At 52.9% G+C, this 21,309-nt stretch overlaps 8 protein-coding genes across 8 annotated transcripts; 2 read left to right on the top strand and 6 right to left on the bottom strand.

Annotated features, from left to right (window-relative positions):
- Positions 1–12: 12 nt before the first annotated feature.
- PpBr36_00922 (uncharacterized protein) lies at positions 13–3,395 on the bottom strand (the record flags this gene model as incomplete). The annotated part of the gene is made up of 4 exons (XM_029888111.1): positions 13–750; positions 819–2,802; positions 2,894–3,279; positions 3,390–3,395. The coding sequence occupies 4 exons, from the start codon at positions 3,393–3,395 to the stop codon at positions 13–15; spliced, it is 3,114 nt and encodes a 1,037-aa protein (XP_029752128.1).
- Positions 3,396–4,074: 679 nt separating this feature from the next.
- PpBr36_00921 (uncharacterized protein) lies at positions 4,075–5,763 on the bottom strand (the record flags this gene model as incomplete). The annotated part of the gene is made up of 1 exon (XM_029888110.1): positions 4,075–5,763. One exon carries the CDS (start codon positions 5,761–5,763, stop codon positions 4,075–4,077), a length of 1,689 nt encoding a protein of 562 aa, XP_029752125.1.
- Positions 5,764–7,777: 2,014 nt separating this feature from the next.
- PpBr36_00920 (uncharacterized protein) lies at positions 7,778–9,044 on the bottom strand (the record flags this gene model as incomplete). Its single annotated transcript, XM_029888109.1, has 3 exons — positions 7,778–8,522; positions 8,600–8,857; positions 8,965–9,044. The coding sequence occupies 3 exons, from the start codon at positions 9,042–9,044 to the stop codon at positions 7,778–7,780; spliced, it is 1,083 nt and encodes a 360-aa protein (XP_029752126.1).
- A 923-nt stretch (positions 9,045–9,967) lies between these two features.
- On the top strand, positions 9,968–11,337 carry PpBr36_00919 (uncharacterized protein; the record flags this gene model as incomplete). The annotated part of the gene is made up of 2 exons (XM_029888108.1): positions 9,968–9,994; positions 10,228–11,337. 2 exons carry the CDS (start codon positions 9,968–9,970, stop codon positions 11,335–11,337), a joined length of 1,137 nt encoding a protein of 378 aa, XP_029750958.1.
- A 140-nt stretch (positions 11,338–11,477) lies between these two features.
- PpBr36_00918 (uncharacterized protein) lies at positions 11,478–14,338 on the bottom strand (the record flags this gene model as incomplete). Its single annotated transcript, XM_029888107.1, has 2 exons — positions 11,478–13,622; positions 13,682–14,338. 2 exons carry the CDS (start codon positions 14,336–14,338, stop codon positions 11,478–11,480), a joined length of 2,802 nt encoding a protein of 933 aa, XP_029750957.1.
- A 592-nt stretch (positions 14,339–14,930) lies between these two features.
- On the bottom strand, positions 14,931–16,085 carry PpBr36_00917 (uncharacterized protein; the record flags this gene model as incomplete). The annotated part of the gene is made up of 3 exons (XM_029888106.1): positions 14,931–15,660; positions 15,738–15,958; positions 16,050–16,085. 3 exons carry the CDS (start codon positions 16,083–16,085, stop codon positions 14,931–14,933), a joined length of 987 nt encoding a protein of 328 aa, XP_029750952.1.
- A 1,236-nt stretch (positions 16,086–17,321) lies between these two features.
- Positions 17,322–18,173, bottom strand: PpBr36_00916 (uncharacterized protein; the record flags this gene model as incomplete). Its single annotated transcript, XM_029888105.1, has 1 exon — positions 17,322–18,173. The coding sequence occupies one exon, from the start codon at positions 18,171–18,173 to the stop codon at positions 17,322–17,324; it is 852 nt and encodes a 283-aa protein (XP_029750951.1).
- A 1,233-nt stretch (positions 18,174–19,406) lies between these two features.
- PpBr36_00915 (uncharacterized protein) lies at positions 19,407–20,736 on the top strand (the record flags this gene model as incomplete). The annotated part of the gene is made up of 2 exons (XM_029888104.1): positions 19,407–20,012; positions 20,088–20,736. Exons 1-2 carry the CDS (start codon positions 19,486–19,488, stop codon positions 20,734–20,736), a joined length of 1,176 nt encoding a protein of 391 aa, XP_029750950.1. The 5' UTR covers positions 19,407–19,485.
- Between the last annotated feature and the right edge of the window lie 573 nt (positions 20,737–21,309).

The following is a 21,309-nucleotide window of genomic DNA, read 5'->3' as shown; positions in this document are numbered from 1 at the left end:
TGCTACAACCCTCTATCGGATCTTGACCTTGATGTATGGGACCTCGACATCCTCGCCGTCCGCATCCTCCGTGACAACCTCAAAAATGACCTCCTTCTGATGCTCTGGGATAGGCTTCTTGGAGATGTGTTCCACCAACTGGCTAAGCTTCATGTCGTAGCGTTCCTTGAGTTTGGCAGGCGGGAAGAACGAAGCATAAAGAAGACTGACGCCAGAGCTCAGCATGGTGATGCTGAGGCCACGCTTCTGGAAGTCATCAATCAGCTCCTTGAGCGTGATGTCATTAACCTCAAAGCGGTCCCAGATCTTGTCCAGCTGAACCTTTTCGCCGTTGGGACCCTTGTACTCAACCTTGGGGCTGGCAATGGGCTCGCTGAAGCCGAAGAATGGCAGCGCCAGGTTGATAAAGCCGTTCTTGTACTGCTCAATGTCATCTTTGCCGTCGATAATCTTGTACAGCTCCAAAACAACCAGACCCGTCACAAGCGCCGTCGTAGTTGCAATCGCCGGAATGATCTTGCCTGCGATGAACTTGGTCTTGTGGCGGTCTGCCTGCTCAATCTTGTAGTTCTCGGCACGCAGGTTGCTGGCTGCAGTGATGAAATCAATGTGGTAGTTGGTGTCATCATCCTTCTCAAACTCTACCGGAGTCAGCTTGAAGCCTGCCAAGTCCTTGGGTGACGGAAGCTCCTTGATGATGTTGTTGATTTCCGCCGTGTCATCGAAAGCACCTGAACCGGCGTTGGGGTCCTAGAAATTTCCCAAGTTAAATACGGCACGCCTCAAGCAGCAAACAAATCGTAAAAGCTCAAACTTACAGGCTCCTTCTCGTCAGCCTGGATCTTGACCGTTGGGTCAGGCTCAAACTCCTCAATGATCATGTTGGAAAGCACGTCGAGGTAGTCCTGCTTGGTCTTGTCCTTGACGTTGATGTTGTAGTTGAAGGCGTGCAGGTTGGCCGCCGCAACCACAAACATAAAGTGAGTGGGGTTCGAGGGGTCGAAAACTAATGGGTCAGGGGCACGCTTGGGACCAGACCAGAATGGCGTGCCGGTAGAAGATACCGAGTCCTTGGGGAAGTTGTGGAGAAGCTGCTTGATGGCATTGTTGTAGTTCTTCTCGAACAGACCACGCGCCCAGATGACACAATCCTCAAATGACATGGCCTTATCCTTGGTCAGGGAGTCCCGCAACATCTCCAAGGTCTGCTTCTCGTTACCCTGCTTCAAGGTCGACTCCAGGTAGTTTGGCTGGGTCAGGTACAAGTTGACAGTCTCGGCAGGACGGATGAAGCTCGAGTCGAACAGCTCCCGAGCCCATGCGATCGTGTGCTCAATCTTGTTGGGGAAGCTCCTGAGTGTGCACATGGGGAAAGACTGCTCGGGAGGGTCCTGCGACGACGAGTAGGACTCGGTCAGGTTTGGCAGGACGACCTGCGTGTTACCCTTGGTGCCCAAGGTGCCGCTCTCAAGTAGTGACTTGTGGAAGAAGACACAACGGCGGTCAACGTAGGTCCTCGCCTCTACGTTGTCCAGTGCGTTGGTGACTCCGTCCAAACTGTTCCAGAAATCTTCGTTGAAGATGTGCTCCGTTTCTGGGCTAACACGGTCCTTCAGACAGAGAATGTGGCCCTCCAGCTCCGGGTTCATGGCTTGAACAGCCTTGGCGGCACAGTCACTCTTCATCTGCCCAACATCCTTGGGGCGAAAGAGAAATTGGCGGTTCAGGTTGCTCTTCTCAATGGAATCCATGTCGGTGACGACGATCTTGCCCTCTGGGCCAGTGCCAAGTCCAATCATGGCCCAGTTCTTCAGCATTTCACAGCCAATGGCCCCAGCCCCGACAAGGAACTGCTTCATGTTTGCAATCTTATCCTGGTAAGCCTTGCCAAAGACTGCAATCTGACCATCGTATCGTGAGTTGATCGGTTGGCAGAGTTCTTCTGTGCGAAGAATATTGGTAGGGAGCGACTCCAGAGAGTCAAAGTACAGCCATTGCTTGACCGGGTGGAACTTTCCTGACACAGCCTTGAGAACCTCTTGCGCCGTGATACCTCCAAAGAAGGCAGCCATGGGGTTGAGGTCACCCGAAGCCTGGTAGCTCAGCTCTGTGAGAAGCTTGTCGTCAAACTCAACCTCGATACCACTAGCCTTGGCGAATTCCTTGGCAGAGTTGACGACTACGATGGCGTCCTCGGCATTCATTGGTCTCGGCAAGCGGCCGTGTGTCTGAGCAAAAGCATGTAGTGCTTGAAATCCGACATGCAGCTGTTGAGGGCGGTCGAACTTGGCATAGTCGGAGAAGACAAACTCGGGATCGGCAAGAGAGTCGCTAAAGCTCTTGAAGTCGATGATCTTGGGCATCTTGACCTGTTGATAAAGGCCACCACGTTGGTATGTACCGAGACCTGAGACGTCGCCGATCGAGAAGGTGTACGGGCCCTTGACGGTGATCTTTCGTGGCTGGCAACCGTTGAGGCCTTCCATACCCTGAACCTCGGTGAATGTGACATAGTCGCCATCTTCCAGTCCATGCCTGGCATCGTCGGATGTGGTAACAAGGCCCTCCTCGTCAATTCCATTGACCATGCCGTTTAGCGGGTTCTCGCCGGTTGCATCTATCACCGTGAACTTCTCGCCAAAGTCGCAAAAGAGGGAGCCGAAAAGACCATAGGTATCCGCGGCGATAAAGTAAATGCCCTTGGAGTGGCAGTAATCACCAACGGCCTTTTGCGACACCAGAGGCGCATTTGTGAGTACCACTACTTGATACTTGTCAAGTTGCGAGAGATCGTCCGCAAGACTATTACGCGTGTACGCCTAGGTCAGCATACGAAGTGCGCTTAGGTAGCGGATCCGACAAGGGTGAAAGAGCACATGCGCTGGCGACATACCTAGCAGACTCGTGAACTTTGACAGGTGTGTATTGGTTGAGCTCTGCAACTCTGGGGGCGGTGACCTGGTCTCGTGGTTTTCCAACATCGTCTGGTCGCAGGAAGAATTGTGAAGAGAGGTCAGCGATGGCCACAGGTGCCGGGTCGTGGAGAGACAAGCTCTTGACGCCCGCGAGGGCAACATTCTTGGCAATCTCGACTCCGAGGCCCTTGAGGCCAGAGATGAGGACATTGGATGCGCCCATGCGCTTCATGGCCTCGTGGCCCAAGACGTAGAGCTGGCGACTGTAGAGGGACTCGTCGATCTCGCCGGTGGCGACGGCGCTGACAACCGAGTCGTCGACCTGCATCCTGGTGACCAGGTCGACTTGACCTTGCGATGGGTCCTGTGGTCGCCAGGTTGATGGTCAGTGTTACGGAACTTCAGTGGGTATACTGCTCTGGAGTCGTGGTGGCAGCTAGCTCATTGTAACTTCAGTAGCTCGACTGTACTTACCGCCATGGTTTTCTTGAGGGAAGATGAGTGATCCCCGCCAGATAGTTTTCGCTTCCCCAGCTTGATTATCTGCTTTTACCACTTCCGTGGTCGGTGACTGATGCGAAGGGTATTGTGTGGTTGTTGAAGTCTGCCGCGCAGTATTCGGCTCGAATCGGATTGTCTGCTTCTGTTTGGTTCAAGGTAGACCTAGCAGAGGGGTCAAGCTCGACGAACAGAACGTTGACGTTACTGAGTGGGGTAAATGTACGTCAATGCGGGCCACTTATGTAATACTCCCTGAGGGTCATCACAGTCTCACTATTGTACCTTTTGGGCTCCACTTGCCAGGTTGCCGCAGGGCAGGGTGCAACTTTATTAATCCTCCCTCATCCATACCAAAGACGTTGCCAGCTTCCCCCGTTTGTTAGAAATCAAAACGACGGCATTTTCTGGCGATCGCCACTACCTTCCATGTCACGTCTTGGCTGCCTTGCAGGAGCTTTGGTTCCAGCTGTTTATTGATCAACCGTCCTCCTCGGTGTCTATTTTCCGCGATGAAGAGTTGATGAATGGGGACTTGTGGTGTGTCTTGAATTATGACATTACTGATCTAATCTGCCACTGGTCCGTCACAAAGCTGTGCCAAATATCTAAGGTATTCTTGAAAAATGGAAAAGCTCTTGAGCAATGCATGATCTTTATTTTATGTCCTCACAAAATCAGGCTTATGCTGCGCCAGGCCATTCATGCTATCCCGAAGCTCAAAAAACCTGCTCCGTCGTCCCTCGTAAGTCGGCATTGGCGGCATCGGCCCAACATCACCATAGTGGCCATCCCTCAAACTGGCCTCATAATCATTATCCTCAGGCCTCAAACTGGCGTCATCACCATTTTCCTCATGCCGCAGATCTTTCTGACTGCTCTGATCCCTACCAATGCCCTGTTCAGTGGCACGCATCTTCTCGTCATGAGCCCTACTGCCCCTGTCATCGCCGCCTAACCCGGCAAGTCGCCGCAGGTTGCCAAAGAATGCCGCGACACCGCCGGCGGCGTTCTCATCGACCTGATCTTTGTCGTTGTAGCTCCGCTGCGGCAGCCGGCCCCGAAACCAGGCAGAAATACCCGCGGATGAGCCGGCCGAAGTTTCAGCGGCTTCGCTGTCGTCAACGGCCTCCTGGTTGCGCCTTTTGCGCCGCAGCACGAACAGCACTGCGATTAATATGAGGACTACCGCAGCGATTGAGCCCACTACTGAGCCCGCGATCACTGCTGGGGTCGCGCTGTTGGACTGTTGGGCCGGTGATGAAATGCCGTCTACCACTTTGTTTTCATACATGGAAGGCGTTGCGCTGGCAGGCGGGGGCGTCAGGGCTCGCGTAGTGGTCAACAAAGACGTCAAGAGAGTAGTCCTTCCCTCCGACACGGATGTCTGAGTTATTAGGCTCGTGACGACCGTGCTGGTGATCGCGGTGACAGCCGAAGTTGTGGAAAGACTAACAGCAGCAGTCGATGAGGTGGTGCCAGGCACTGGAGGTATGAGCGTGGTCGCAGCACTGGATTGTGCAACGGATGTTACATCAGGAGCCGAAGACGAGGAGGACGTGGAAGACGATGAGGACGTCGAAGACGTGGAGGACGTCAAAGTGGAGAAAATCGTTGAAGTAGAGGATGAAGTCGAAGTCGAAGTCGAAGACGTAGTTGTCAGAGACGGGGCGGGCGCATTGTTATTTACGACGGCGCTATCCATGCCGGCCATGCGAACAAGGCCCTCACCCGTGTTTCCTCGCTTGAGATAACAGTTTTGAAAGCCTTGATCCATGTCCACGTCGAAAGAGATGGCAGCGCAGGATGGTGTCTGCGAGCAAAGGGTCAGGCAGTCGTTAAAGTTGGTCCTGTGCTCCTGGAACAGATCATTACCGTTGATCACGAAGCCGCATGAAATGTCAAACTTGGTCGACCCCAGCGTCGTCGACGCCCCAAGAGCGTTACATCCGGAGTCGCTCGGAATCGTGCCAAAGATGCCCAAGGCCGAGTCGAACCTCTTGGAACTGCGCGACCCCGCAGTCCCGCTACCGGTCTTGAGGCGGCAGTCTTGCCCATCAAAAGACACGGAATCGCATCGGGGGTGGAAGGTGGCGCAACGGTCGATGCAGGCCAGGAAGTTGGCCTGCTGGCTTTCATCGATGATATCCCCGCCTAGGTTGCGGCCACACAGCAGGTTAAACTGCTGAAAGGAACCAATGCTTGTTCCGTTGGCACCGGGGCATGGAGTCGTGTCGCCCCGTTCCCTGGAGTCATTGTCTTTGAAGAGCTCCCCGAATTGCTTTATTCCTTGCTTGAATTTGTTCAAGAGGCTCCCCTTGTTGTTTCTGTTGTTGCTGTTGTTGCTCATGGCTTCGGTGGGGCTACTCGGGGAGGATTAAAGGATGGAATATCAGGTAACGAAGAGAAAATGATATCGTTTATCAAAAACGATGGAAGAGAATAGAAGTGTAATGAATACAAATGGCCGTCAAAAAGAGTCAAACCCCGTTGAACCAAAGCCCATAATTGAAGTGAACCGTCATCCCATCCCGTGGGAGATATCCCAACCGATAACAAAGGAAAGAAAAAGAAAAAGAAAAAAAAAAGGAGAGAGAAATGCGTCACCAACACTTGCAAAGGAGGACAGCAAGAATGACGATGCCATGAGGGAAACACCAAAGCGACAGACATACTTGTTAATAAAGGGCGTCTGCAAGCGCACCTTTTCGCGAAGTAGATCTTGAGACCAGGGGACTGACAGAAGCAATTACCGCATTCGGTCTTCAGCTCGTCGTCTCTTGACGGCGTTCGGACTGCATCGCCTTGCAGTGGGCCAGATGCACGCACAAAGACGGAAAACATATTCGAATGCAAATAGTTATGCATACCTGCTAGGTATTACTACGGGTTCTAGACAGTCGAGATGTGGACACCATACATACCATGGGGCAAGATACCCTGTTTCCCGGAGGTCGCCTCTATTTCAAAACACGCTAAATGGCCTTTCGCAAACAAACCTGTACAATCCGCGATTCTTCCGTCCGTCTTCCGTGACTACAGACAAAATAAGCATCTGTCAAGTTGGTGTGCAACACGACAGCAAGGTGACATTCATCGTCTTGGGCCCAATTAAATTAGAAGAATCCCTGAAGAATCCCACATAGAGCTCCAGTTCGCGCTCTTAAACCTTTTGTCAATGACTTTCCGCTTGAGCCGCAAAAGGTTGGATTAGCGGCAAAGGCCCGTCTCCGTGCCTTCGCTTCACCCCAGGCAATACTACATCGGGGTCGGCGGGAGGTCCATTTTCCCACCTACCCAAGTGTTTTGGAGTTCGGCCCACACAGCCTAATGTTTGCTAGCACGCAAGATGGCTTGACCTCAAATGTTTGAGATAGCCGAGTAAGGAGGGGTGTTTTTTTTTTTTTTTTTCGTATAAATATTCCCCATATCTTGGCTGGCTCATCTCAGACGGAAAGATGTAGGAGGGTTGAGAGAGAAACATCTGAGAGATCTTGCTCCAAGTTCTTCTTAGTCTGGAATGCAAACCAATGATCCAGCACTGCCTTGACTTAGCTGACAATTACCCCGTCTGTGACCTTGGGTTCTGTGCGTCGGTGACGGCTACCCCCATCGGTGGCCAGTGCGCCATACCCTGCGCGTTAACTGAGACGTTAATGGGAGCTTGGCGATGGGCGATAACCAAGATGTGGAGTATATATGGTGGTATTGCAGCTTGTCGAGGACGTTTTGTGAGGCTCAAAGTGGCAGCATTTTTCAAAATGCCTGTCAGATTTCGCTTATCAGACCCATCGGGCTGATCCTCCACCGCCTCGGTTGTTTCGCGGTTAAGTATCGCCAACCTCCCTTTGAGCCAGCTAGGAAACCACTTCGGCGTGTGCATACTAATTATGCGTTTTCTTCGTTTCTCCTAAATACCCTAGAGACTGTTGATCACCACTTCTGGAACCCTCGTCCCATATTCTGAGAAAACCGGAGGACGTTGTGCCGGCACTTTACGCATTCCCAAATGATTCAGTCTTTTTTGTTTGGTATTGGTCAGCTCGGCACGGCATTGAAGACCGCGCGATCGGTGGTACGCAACTGAAATAATGCGTTAAAATAGAAAACCCTCAGATAATGATCCTAGTTGCAGATAAATACCGTTGCGCGAGGTGCATGGTGCAGATCAAGAACGAAAGTTGCAATATACAAATAATATACTTTGTGAATAAATAATAGAAGGGCAATTTCTCCAAGCTAGCCCAAGGTGTGCGCCAGAGTTAAAAAAAAAAAAAACTTTAGTGCGACGCAACCCTTGCCTCCTAGGTGAGGTGCGCTTCAACATACCACAATAGAAGCCAACCGAGACCCACAGTCGTGCGCTACGTGTTGTAGGGTGTGCCAATTCCGCCGGGCTTGAGAAGGGGTTGCGTTTCGGCGGCGGCGTCCGCCTCTTGTCGGTCCAGTATTCCCTGAAGTTCCTCTGGAGTGTTTGCGTAATGTTCAGGGTGTGCTGTGTATAGCCTTGGCACGCCTTCATCCAAACCCGGAGTGTAGGCCGCTCTTCCTCCGTGAGGTGGTGTAGCCAGTGGGTCATCGTCGTTTTCAGAGCCATCCGACTCCCCATGCGGATGGGTCCCGTTCGTTGCTTCTGCGAGAGCCTTCTCTTTGCCTCTGCTGATCTCATAGTAGATGCCCATGCAAAGCAACACCCCTTGCATCGTCGCCGTGAGGAGGAAAATACCCCAGGAGCTCCAGCCTCCAAGTCCCAGGCGGGCAAACAGGCTCCCTGCAAACAAGTAGCCTCCTGGAGTTTGGATGCACATCATCGGTATGCTCAGACTCCCTACGTGTTTGAGACGATATGTCGTCCAGATCTGCGGTATATACTGTATCGCTGCCAGGGCCGCTGCCATGATTCCCAATGTGTTGGCCCAGGCGGATAGGTGATCCGGAAAAATATATCCCACCACTGCGGTGATGATAATGACCACAAGCCCATGCAGAAAGCACACAACCGCTACCATGACGGCAGTCTGCCACTTGGGCTGAGCTTCACTCGGCAGTTCTTCTTCGTCGGGTACCGTGGCATCGCCGTATCGAAAGAAAACAAGGAAGAGGACGAGACTAGAGTCGAATTGTTAGAACCAGTACGGCTGGTTGCGATATAGTTTTGCAGGGCAGCAGAGACGAGAAGCACTTACATAATGGCGAAACATATCCACTGCACTCCCAATTGCGCAATTCCCAACAGGCCAGCAAGGCAATGGAAAGCATCCAGATCCTTGCAGCAACTCACGTCTTGTCTCGATTGAGGGAGGGTAAGGATGTTGGCGAAGCCCGAGGTAGCCGAAGTGACACCAAGGAGTATGAAGTAGGGCGAAATTCCTTCGGATGTGCCGCGGGAGATAATTCGATAGTGTTGAGGGAGGTAGGAAATGAGCATCCCGATAAGGATGAATCTAAATCGATGCCAAATTGTCAGCGTTTGTAATGCTGTAATGAAGAGTCATTGAAGAGAGCTATCAATTATTCCCTTTCGCTCTCAAGGCAGCCTGCAGATACTCACATGGACACAATCAAATTGATCGGGCCCGGCGACCGCAGCTCTTCGCAGCGGCTCGACGCTGCGACCAAAACGGCGTCCATCTCCGATGCAGAACAATTGATGGACAGGACTATGGGCGCTTTGTTTTATTCCGTTCTGTCTCCCGAGCTTCGCTATGTCATCTCGAATGTTTCTTATGTTTCGTACGTAGAAATGCTATGTTCTAATAGTCGAAGCTGATGTTTCCTTTTTAGACAACGTTTGCCGAGGGCCAAATTGGCAGTGCGATCGCGTTTCTGATAGAGAAGTCAAAAAAACACACACTAAAAAGTTCTGGTTGTCAGTGATTGAGGCGTAGACCGCCCGCCCTGTCTAAGCTAGACCGGCGCGTGACGGTCGGTGAAGCTAAAAGCGCGCCAGTGCGTGCGTGATGACGTTGTGCCAGCTTCTGTGCCTGTGCAATGACGGGGTCCTGGGTTAGGGTCTCCGAGAAAAGCGGAAGGGGTTTGTTTTTAGCGTTGGAAAGCTCGGTGGAGGTTTCTTAACATGATTGTGATCCTTGCGATGAAAACTAACATCCCGAAAATTACTGCATTTAATTAGCACCAAGTCTAGCAGCTAATGTCAGAGTCAGCGTCAACCAGTTTCACGTGGGATCAACATACTCAAGAAGAATACATATCAATCAGAGGCTCACAAGTGTATCTGGACGCGTAATCTGTCTTCTTGGCAGGGTATCCCTCTTCCGAAATATATGCGCCAACCAAGACGCCAAACCCAAGTCTAAATTCCTAGCTTGCTCGGATGGAAACAACATCAGCGTCGGGATCAACAACTGGATCACCGCCTGCAAGAAAGCAGCCGAGGCTAGACGTTGTGGCCTCTGCAAACCCAATTCCTTTGATACAAAGACCTAGCGGGCTAGATTGTACCTCTGAATCTCTTAGAACACAGCCGTTTTACAAGAGCGTAGAATGGTATGACTCTCCTTGCCAAAATATCATCTGCGCAAAAACTGACCACAATGGACTTGCCAAACAACAACCCTTCTGTAGGTCAGCCGATGGGACTACAGTCATTGCATCCTCCTCTGCAAATCAAATATGTACATATGTACTACCGTCGGATCTCCTAGAGCCAAGAAATAGCCCGTTTGAACTTGGGCCGCAAAATGTCTTGACTCTTCCGGAGCCGACTAGGGCTATCGCACCCTGTCCGTATTTCTCTCTGGGCTATCACACCACGCAAACCGTCCTAGTTGGGTGCAAGGACCATCCTCTACAGCTCTATAGCTTGCTGTCCGGGGAGTCTCAAGCCAGGGAAGAATCCCTCAGCCCACGTGCCGAAGATGTGCCATGTCGGACTCCACCACCTGCAGATCTAAGGCCATCCTCACGGTCATCCGCTTCTTCTTCTTCTTCATCCATATCCTCCTCAACGTCTTCGCAAACCTCCCACACAAGCCCGAACCACCCTCACCAGCGCCCATTGGCCTCGTACAAGTTCATCAAGCGTGAGACAGAAGGTTACATATCCCCCTCGTCTCTCCTCTGGCCCTTGGTTCCTGGCACCCACTTCATCGCCGGCGCCACCAATACGATAGCCTACTTTGACGCCTCGCGCAACGCCGAGGGGCCCATCCTAACCATCCCCACCATCCCCTCGGCCCGCCACATCGCCAAGGGCTCCGGCGTCGGCATGAAGGGCACCGTCGCCGCCCTGGCCGTCCAGCCGACGACCCCCGACACCGATGCGGGTCTGCTCGCCGCCGGCACCTGGACGAGCTGGGTCGGCATATACGACCTGGGCCGCGCGGGGGAGTGCGTTGCGACGTGGCCTCTCGCCGGCCCGAAACGCGGGCAAAGGGACCCGGATGCCGGCGGCGGCGGTGGTGGTGTCGTACAGGCCGCCTGGTCCCCGTGCGGCCGCTACCTGGTCCTCAACGAGCGGCGATCCACCGGCTTGGCGGTGTACGACGTGCGCGTCACGGGCCGTCTCCTTGCGCGGCTCGCGGGCCGCGGCGGTGAACACGTCAACCAGCGCCTGAGCTGTGACGTGTTCCCTTCGTCGGAAGCCGAGGGTCTGTTTGAGGTGTGGGCGGGTACGCCTGATGGTCGTGTGCTGGTGTGGGATCACGCCGGCGGCGATGAGGGTGTCGTCGAGCCCACGTGGGATTGGCAGGCTCACGGCGCTGGTTCTGCGGTTGGCGCTACCGCTCTGCATCCGGGGGGATCTGTGCTAGCCACATGTGCTGGTTCCTATTCTGTTCAAGGCGAGGATGAAAGTGACAGCGAGAGCGATTCGGAGCATGACGGCAAGAAGCTGCCTAAGCTGCGAACTTCGGAAGATAGGAGCCTGAAAATATGGTCTATCAAAGCATCCGAACAACAATAAAAAGCAACTATGAAAGCCACCATATCCTGAAGCACATACGCTCAAGCTAAGTAGGTCTTGTATTGTTCCAAATTCGACTCAATTGGCACCCAGATCAACACGCCCTATTTTGCAGACATGAGTGAGCAATGGTTGTACAGTTAGCGTCCCCAATTTTGATCAACCACCTCGCTGACCCGATCCAAAACTCTCCGGCCGCCGAGGACGGCTTTATATCTTTGAGCCCTCTCACTTGCCGACATGTTCACAAACGCCGCAAGTCCCGAGCCGCCGAAGACGCTAGTCGCCTCCGCTCCGAACGGATTTTGAAGCAGTCCGCACACTATCTGAGCAGCAAAAGTGTTCATCCCTGCCCGGCGAAGGAACAGCTCCCAGTGACTCTCGCTCTGACATAGCAGCCGATAGAACGGTGCTGTCTCGAGCGATGCGCACTCGGTGGCCAGCGAGGCTACCCATTTAGCCAGAGAAGTCTGACCACCCCCGACCCAAAAGACGCTGACGTCTGTGACGTCTTGAAGCCCTTTAGCAAAGGCCTGGAAATCGGCAAATGCCCGCTCGTCTGCCGGTGCCATAGGTTGTATAGTGTCGTCTAGGCTTTTGTCCGAAATCAGAACCACCAGGCGCTCATATCGTCGGCAAGTCTTGCGTACATGTCGCTGTAGAATATTGTCGCCATCACAGCCTTGCAAAGGCCCTTGTCGCATATTCACGGTTGCTGTAAGAATGATTCCTACTCCTGGAGACAGGGTAATATCTGCTTCTTCCCCGAGCGTTGATATGATCGTGGACGGAGCCGAAGTACCAGCTGCCCACATTGAGTAGTTATAGGCATCATAGTCCCTTTCTATCAACTCGACGCCGGGAAGAAGCGTTTGAAGTAGTCGAACAAGGTCTCTAGGTAGGCTGATTGAGACAACCAATTTCAGCGGAAAGTCAGGAAGTTCAATGCGAGGCACGGGTGCTGGCTTGGTGGCATTCGATGGAACATCTCCGGATGTATCTGTGGCGAGCTGTTGAGATTGCTTAGTTGCTAGCGTAGCATTGGTCTTATTTGACGTGTTTTTGTCTGGTACATTTGCAGATTGATTTGCATGGCAGCTACCATGGCTTGCTTCGTCGCCTGATGCCCTAAAGTACTGACTCTGACGAAGTGCAGCCTTGCGATGACCATTAAGCTCTAGGAATGAAGCCAGTAGCTTGACACCCTCGGGAGATTCATCGGCCATCAAGAGCGTTCCCTCGTCGTTCACTGATTCTCTGCCCTTGATCCGCTTTGTAAACGGTGGAGACTCGAGGGCTTTCAAGGCTTTTCTCTTCTTCCGAATGCAACTTATCAGGTCCTCAGAGTTTTCTGGATCAGGTAGCACAGGCACCGCTTTTGCAATCGGCGTCGGTGTTCTAGCGAAGGCTGGCTCCAAATCATCGTCATCGAGACTATCAGTTCGCCGAAGGACAGCAAGTTCTTTAATCTTCTGTGCGAGGGCTGAAATGCCCAGCACATCGTCTTCAAAACCATAAAACTGCTGCAGAATACTTTCGTCAACCTCTTCTAGTCCGTCATCCGCGAGAACAATACCGCTCGACAAACTCATGAGCCATGGAAGATCCCTTTCAGCTCGTTTGTCGATCCTCCATTTAGTCAGCTGAAATTCCTCAGAATTTCTCTTAATTATGTGTGCCAGCATTTGCTTCTCTCCCTCGCCGACATCCTTCCAGTCAGCCTCCGGCAGGGTAGTGTCAATCACCGGCAGTGCGAGTCTGGCAAGACCATCGAGAGGCTCGATCTGTTCCTGTTCTGCCAACTTCCTAACTCTCTCTGCTGCCTGTTGGAGCTGAGACGAAGCATCAATCTCCAAAAGAGCTGTTAAACTCGTGGAATCCTTGTTTTCCACCTCATAGTCAATGAGAGGAGGCTCAAAGTCATCTATGAACAGCTTAATTTCTTGTGGCTCATCAATCCTACTCGCAACGAGAGGCAGCTCAAGCTTGAAGTCGTTGACCCTCTTATGATCCAGCACCGGAATCGCTGGGTCGTCCTCAGGTGTCGAGGTTGGCAGATTATCTTTGACTGGCGAGAAGTGTGCCATTTGCAAGTCTTCAAATTGGGGCTTGGTATCTGTCTTAAATATATGGGCCTCGATTGCTTTCAGGTCGTCGCTGAGTAGAGATCTGGGCTCTGAAGGCGATGGGATCTCGGCACCATCTGATCCCGGTACCCAGGGCTCCGACTGCATGTGGGCAAATCTGGGGGTGGCAGGAGGCGTCAGGCGAAGATCCTGTGCCGTCTGTTGGACATATTTTAGCTTGGGATTCCGCCAGTCTGAATTCAATATCGAGTGCTCACAAATCTTGCCGGCGGCATGAGATCATTGATCACAAGTGCGTCTTCCAAGTCGGAGCGGTCAGCCCCGACTATTTCTGCCAGGTAGCAAATAGCTTCTTTTGTGACTTCGAGCTTTTCCTGAAGCTCATTCTCCATGGTTTCTCGGCAGGTGTAAGCGGATGGCGGAAATTCTAAGCCTTCACCTTTTTGTACATCCAAATCATCCATAGGTACTTCGTTGAACACCAGTGACACCGGGGGGACAGTAGCGAGGCGATCAAACATTGCTCGAGATTCCGCTTGGCTAGCAAGCGTTAAGAGCGGCAGCTCTAGTAGCCGTGGCTTACTGGGCAGATTATCGAGAAAAGCCTGCTTGATGGGCATCTCAACATCCTCTTCGGAAAAGCTCCGCGATGCCTCTTTGATGAAATCTATTTCTTCTTTCCCAACCTCCCATTTCTCTAGTACCATATCTGGACTAGAAGAGGGGAGTTGTGGGAGCTTGTCGTCATTGTTGGAGTTCTCGGGAAACTGATTGAGAATATCGGTGAACAATGACGGATGTAGTGGGTTGAAGCGGTGGTCGGTCAGCAGCGGCTCCCCAAGAGATGAATCCAGACAGTAAGCGAGGGCAGACTCTGGGCCAAAACCGTCAGGATCTATATCTGAGGATGCCATAGAGGAGTTTCAAGTAGGATTAAATGGGGCTATTTCTGTTCCCTCCTTGTATCCATTACCATATCGATGTTTGGAAGTGAGGATTTCCTTACCGTGGGCACCTCAATTGGGGAAAATTTTGGCGAATGTTGTTTGTTTGAGCAACAGATAGCTGAATTTGTAGCTGTACGGAAACTGCTGAAAACACTGCAGCTCCGGGCTAATAGAGGAAGTTGCGATGACTGGAACTTGCAGCACTGAGGCTTTTGAGCTGCTCCTTCCGTTCCGTACAATGTTTGCCTACACCTGGAGTAGTACGGTGTCTGCCTGTTCCCCCCGTTTACCACTGTTAGCGCCAGAACTTGGCGCTGCAAATTGTCCTGTTCATAATTGAAAGCGGCAAAACAAAAGCCGACGTTGCCGGAAAGTCTCAGTATGTGGCACAAGCTGCTACAAATTTGAAGTCTGTTCACCAATCCGTGGATGAATTCAATGTTATTCTTTTGGCTATGTCTAGTATTTTACAGCCAGGCCTAAACTGTGCCTTATTTTTGTTGACACTCAGGTTTAGAACCATAACAGACCAGGGCATCCCACACTTCTATTTCCTCTCTTAGTCGAAGATGTAGATGGGAGGGCTGAGGTCAGCCGGGTCGTTGAAGCGAACGCCGCAGTCCAGGGCCGAGATCTGCTTGATCTCGTCGTCGGTCAGGTCAAAGCTGACACAGTCGAGGTTCTGCTTGAGGCGGTCGACGTTGTTGCTCTTGGGGATGACGACAATGTCCCTCTGGGTGGCCCAGCGCAGCAGGACCTGGGCGCCGGTCCGGCCGTGCTTGTCGGCGATGGCCTTGATGGTGGGGTGGGTGAAGAGGGGCTCGACCTTGCTGACACGAGGGTGGTCGAGCTCGACGAAGCTCTGGGGTCCAAAGGAGCTGTAGGCGGTGATGGCGATGTTGTGGTCCTTGAGCATGGCGAGCAGCTGGGGCTGGACCAGGTACGGGTGATGCTCGATCTGGTTGACGGCGGGCTTGATCTTGGCGCTTCCCCACAGGTCGTAGAGCAGCTGGGCGCGGAAGTTGGCAACGCCAATGGAGCGCAGGATGCCGTCGGGGTTGGAGTCGGTCTTGACTAGGCTCTCGAGGGCGGACCACGTCTCGGCAACGGGAGTGTACTGCAGAGGGGTGCTGCGGCTCCTCTCGCGGTCGGGCCAGAAGCAGGGGTAGGGCATCTTGGAGTGCGAGATGTACTCGAGGGAGATGGGGAAGTGGATCAGGAACAGGTCGAGGTAGCCAATGCCCCAGGTGTCAACCTCGTGCTTGGCCATCTCGATGGCGTGCTCGTACCTGCAAAGAGTTTGAGGTTAGTCGCGAGCCTGGTCATATCTCGTATGTACCGGCTCGGTATATGTAACGCAACTTACTTGTGGTAGTTGTTCCACAGCTTCGAGGTGATGAAGAGATCCTCACGTTTGACGATACCCTCCTCGATGGCGCGACGAACACCCTCGCCAGCCTCTTTGCTGTTGGTGTAGTCGTATGCACCGTCGATCTGTCGGTAGCCGAGCTTGATGGCATCGTAAACGGCCTGTGCAGTCTTGTCGACCGGAACCTTCCAGATTCCGAATCCGACAAGGGGCATTTCCTAAGAGGATGGTGAAGGAGCGTTAGTCGTGGTGGCTTCAACAAAGCCAGGACAATGGCTGGAACCGCATTTCGTAGATGCTTTAACTCACATAGCCCGAGTTGAGCTTGATAGATGTCTTGGCCATATTGACTGCTGTTGATTCTGATTGTTCCTGTGTTCCTGTGGGTTGCCTCTTTACTGGTGCTATCTCCTAGCGTTGGTATTAGTGGAATTCACAGGTTTTGGACGGAACAACAACAGATGAAAATCAGGAACTACAGTCCAATGTCACAGACATATGAGGGCAGGAGCTCGTTTTAAACTCCGAGTCGCTATCCACCCTCCTAACTGCTTCGCGATCTACCCCTCATCTTCACGCTGGCATTGCCCCTCCACATGCGACCCTCGAGGGCCCAGTTGACCCAGTGACGCGATGAGCGGGTAACAGTGCAAGTTGTGAAAGTGGGCCAAGTCTTGTTGGTCATGGTTTGGACTGGCAATCGCAAGGTTCCCCCAAATGCGCACCAATCACGGGCCAGTCTCGTCTCTGTGTTCGGGTATAAAGTGCAGCCGAGACCCTTGATGTTGGAAAATACCCGACGCCGCGCTGGACTGACACCAGAACGATAGGTTTGATGTAGAATGACAATGTCCAATGTGCATCGTGGTTCAATGGTGCTGATGCTGGTGCTAGTGCTAGTGCTAGAGCTCCCTTGAGCTCACTTGTTTGGGTTAGGCGCAAGGCACGCTAGCGCTCGTATGAATGGGGTATTACAGTGCTGTTAAGTATCGATAAGTGAAGTTCCCCGTGGGCTGTTCCCCCCGCCACACCCACTTCCCCAAAGCCTGTGGCCGACAATGACGACACTTTGCTTTTGAAAACCCAAAATCAACTGCTGCGGAGACGACGACGCGTTTCTCGTTGTTCAACAGCATAAAATATCAGACAGCTTTCTGTGGCAACCACCAATTCTGTCGGCGTCCAATTGATACAGACTGTTTATCATGGATGCTATGTTGATTTGATTTATGACATAGGCGTCCGGATTGAACATAACGGTTGATTTGATTGCTTTCCCGGGTCGCTAGATATTTGCTTCGAAAACGCCCACCAATGTCACTCCGGCTGCACCGTCGGTTAAAACGATTGAAGATCTAGCGACCAGTAGATCATTATGCACGAAGCCATTGGCTTCTCAGGCAGCACATAATTTCGTCAACGCACGCGATATCTGGCATTGAAAGAAGTAGGTAGACAAGCTATGTATGCAATGAAGAACGACCTCACTTCAATTCGATGAAATCATTGGTGTTCACATCTTCATCCCCAAATCCCAACTACACGCTCCCCCATGCCAGCCTCAGTACCACGCCATTTCTTTCACTGTGGCTGGAACTGGTTAAAGAAGTTCCACGAGTACGCAGGCGCAAATGCTTGGTTGCTGCCCTGGTCACTCTGGCTTGGGTTGTGGTCCCCATTGTGGATGATCCATGAGACAGGATACCCTTCACGACAGCCCTGGTAGTCGACCTTGACGTGACGGCCTCCGTTGGGCTGGGGCTCCGGCTGGATGGGTGTGCAGCCGTTGTTGCGAACAAAGCGATCCCTCAAGGCGCGGCCGCCCGCCGTGGGGAGGACCGAGTCAGACGTGCCATGCTGCCCGATGAAGGCGACGGGTTCGTTGCCGCCCTCGCACCCGGACAACTGGCTGCTGGAGATGGGGGCGATGGCGCGCACCTCTCTGCCACGGGCGCAGGCCCAGGCGAACGAGATGGCACCACCGTACGAGAAGCCGGTCGCGAAGCGCTGCGACGTCTCCACGCATAGGTCCGCCTCGATGGTCCGAACCATGTTGTCGATGAAAGTGATGTCCTCGCCGCCCTGGTTGGCCCACCCGGCGTTGAGACCGTTGGGCGAGACGAAGATGGCAGAGTTGTTGGACAGCGGGGGCAGGCCGTACCACGCGATGGTGCCGCCCTGGCCCTGGGCGACTTGCTGGGCGTTGCCGCCGAGGGCGTGGAAGGTAAAGACGAGCTTGTGAGCCTTGTTGTTGTCATACTGATCCGGCAGACGGACTATGTACTGACGTTGCTTGCCGTTGATGTTTGCAGTGTACTGCTGGCTGCGGATGGTGTTGGTCTTGCCGCAACCAGCCGAGCGGGCGGCCTCGGTGAGACCAAGCAACAGTAAGATGGCGGCGACAAGGCCTAGGATGCGTGTCTGATACGTCATCTTTGCTATGGCTTAGAGGCCGACTTGAAGAGGCAAACTATGGGATGATGGAGAGAACTGCATTGAGTGCGGCGCGCGTATCGAACTACTGACGACGTTCAGCCCATTTAAGACTACGGCCGGACACGCCTCGATGCTACAGACGGTCGTCTTGGCTTCCAATACAACAGCACTGAGGCCAAGAAGGCTTAGGCAGTTGCCGAAGGTCTTTGGACATACGGAGCCTCACTTTGAACCCATTTCTGGTCTCCTCCACATGGCCACTGCCCGCCAAGCGCAATCTACTATCGGCCATACAGTCTTTCATAACCCAATCCTAGTTTATGGCTTTAGCCCTGACATTCCAGCCCAATGGCATCAATCTCCCACGGTATATGGCATAGCCATCATCAATACTGCCCTGCTTGGCTCCATGGGTATCGGATGTATTATACCATCAGACCAATCTCGGCGCCATAGTTGCTTCGTGCCTTGAACTACTTCGTGTGACATCGCCTAGTAAGTGCCGGCCGCACAAGGGGTCCTTGTAAGCACAGGGCAACCAATTCCGAGAGGTCGGAAGCATGACATAAGTCTACATCGAGATCCTTTGCTTTCGGTCTTACCCCAGAAAAAGAAATGCCGAATACTACCCTTACCATTTAGCCTGTTGTATCGTTTCTGGAGTGCTGCAGGACGATAGCGCCACGCCTTGCGGTTTACTTCCGGTAAAAATTGGATGAATGCAACGGCTGAAAGGTCTGCAAATGTTGTAGTTGTTCGGCAATCGCGTTTCGTTTTTTTGTTGAGCGCGGACAGGGTAAGGCTGACAAGCAGCTGATACCGCAAAATATGCAATATATCAGATAGGGGGTTCGGTAACCATCTGATTCGATTCGCGACCCCTACTCGCCTGAGCTACATTACTCAATAAGACCCTTACAGGAAACTACGATGCCGTGCACACGAGGCAAATGTTTCGTTGATGGATCTGATTCGCGGAACTCGAGCCATATAACCCCTACAATTCTCCGAAGCCATTAGTGGTGAGAACCCCGCCCCTGGCTGCACGAGATCTTACCAGGGAGGATTAAAGGCTAATTTGAAATAGCACAACCACACGCCGCTTGCCTGCTCGTGGGATAATAGCCGCAAGCAAGCGAGATGACGTCTTTGACGCTTTTCCAGATAGCTCGCCACTGGCCTTTTTGAGGTGATAAAGCACGTATTGAAAGTGAGAGTTTAGCACTCTAGATATGTCCTGTTTGGCTCCACCTCCAAAGACAGTTCAGACCCCAAGCCGACTAAAAGAGCACCCAAACTCCCTGCCAGGATGCGTCTCAGCCTAGTGAACGTTGGAATCCTCTCCGCCGGTGCCCTCGTTGCGGCCCAGAATGAGTCGCCCGAGCTCGAGCCGTTCAGCCTCTTTGACAACCGCGTCATATATAAGGCTCGGGAAGGAGAGAGACTCTCATACCCACGCCATGTCGAGCTCGAGAGTGGAGAGCTGCTGGTGACGGCATCTCTGCGGACAAACCTGACTAAGCCGACTTACTTTCCCGTCTTCGAGTCCGGGGACGGCGGTGTGAGCTGGGAATGGGTGTCCAACATCACCGATCAGGTCAACGGCTGGGGGATGAGTGCGCAGCCAGCATTGATGGAGCTGACGGAGCCAATCGGGGACTACTCCGCGGGTACCATCTTGGCTTCCGGTAACAGCTGGAGCGAGAATGGAACCAAGATTGATGTCTATGCCAGCTTAGACAAGGGTCGCAGCTGGGAGTTTGTCAGTCGCGTGACGCAGGGTGGAAGACCAAACACCACCAACGGTGCTGATCCTGTTTGGGAGCCATTCTTGATGTATGTCCACTCAGAGCTTCCATGATACGCCCCTTGGGAAAGTCTTTTTACGTGCTGACGTTGACTACTGTCAAGGCTCTATGACCACCAGATTGTCTGCTACTACTCAGACCAGCGCGACCCTCTCCACGGACAAAAGCTTGCTCACCAAACATCCCGAGACCTCAAGACATGGGGCCCTGTGGTGAACGACGTCGCGTACGACCTGTACATTGCTCGGCCCGGCATGACAGTGGTGGCAAAGATCGAGACAATGGACAAGTACATTGTCGTCTACGAATTCCCGATCGGCAACTCGTCGTCGCATGGGGCCAACTACCCGGTGCACTACCGCATAGCCTCGGACCCTCTCCTCTTCGACTCGGCAGAGGACCACCCGATAGTGATTGGCGGCAACTTTGCGCCCAACGCTTCCCCGTACGTGGTCTGGTCGCCGGTCGGAGGGCCGAACGGCACCATCATCGTCTCGGACGCCGACTACGACGAGGTCTACACCAACAGGTTCGGCGGCGACCCGGACAAGTGGGTCAAGAACTACTCGCCGCAGCCGGGCGCCTACAGCCGAGCCCTGCATGTCTTCCAGAACAATACCGACCACCTCATGATCCTGGGAGGGTCCAAGTTCGATGGCGGGCCGCCGGACCTGACGTTGAGCGTCGTGAGCATCACCGAGATGCATGCGAACTCGACCGATAGCGAGCCGGGCCCAGGCTGTCCGGCCTAAAGTCGAAAGGAAAGTCGACAGTACGGAACAGAATGTTTTGGTAAGGCATGTGTGACAGACGGCTAGTCTAATATGAGGCAATGTCTATCCTAATGTCAATAGTGAGCTTTCCAAGGACGCCGGTGTTACGGAAAATGCGAAGGCCGAGGACAAGAAAAAGAAAACTAGAAAAAAAGCTCGGAGACCGCCAAAAGCCCGGCTCGGGAGGCTGCGTTAGTCCGGTCCAATATATAAACCAATGTGATTATTATAAATCACGGCACTCTTGCTGCCGGCCATTGTATTGCTTTCCCATTCCGTCAATGTCGATCGCGGGAGGGCAATTGTGTATGTTTTGTGAGAAAACGGGTTAGTGGCAACCCCAAAGAAGCAAAGTCCGGTCCCCTGGTTCAATTTAGCCGACACAAGGGAAACCAATTCACCTCTGTAATGTTTATCTTGTGTTTCTCGTCTGGCACCTATAGCCAAACCAAATAAAAGCCGCAAGGGTGGATGGGAAAGAGACCTCTTAACAAACAGCAGCGAATCGGATCGGCGGTCTTGTGCACAAGTGCGTGATGGTGTAACGTCGGA

Source organism: Pyricularia pennisetigena, chromosome 2, assembly GCF_004337985.1.
Source record: "Pyricularia pennisetigena strain Br36 chromosome 2, whole genome shotgun sequence".
NCBI classification, from domain to species: Eukaryota; Fungi; Ascomycota; class Sordariomycetes; order Magnaporthales; family Pyriculariaceae; genus Pyricularia; species Pyricularia pennisetigena.
Note: the sequence above shows the minus strand (reverse complement) of the source record. Positions and strands in the feature narration are given on the sequence as shown.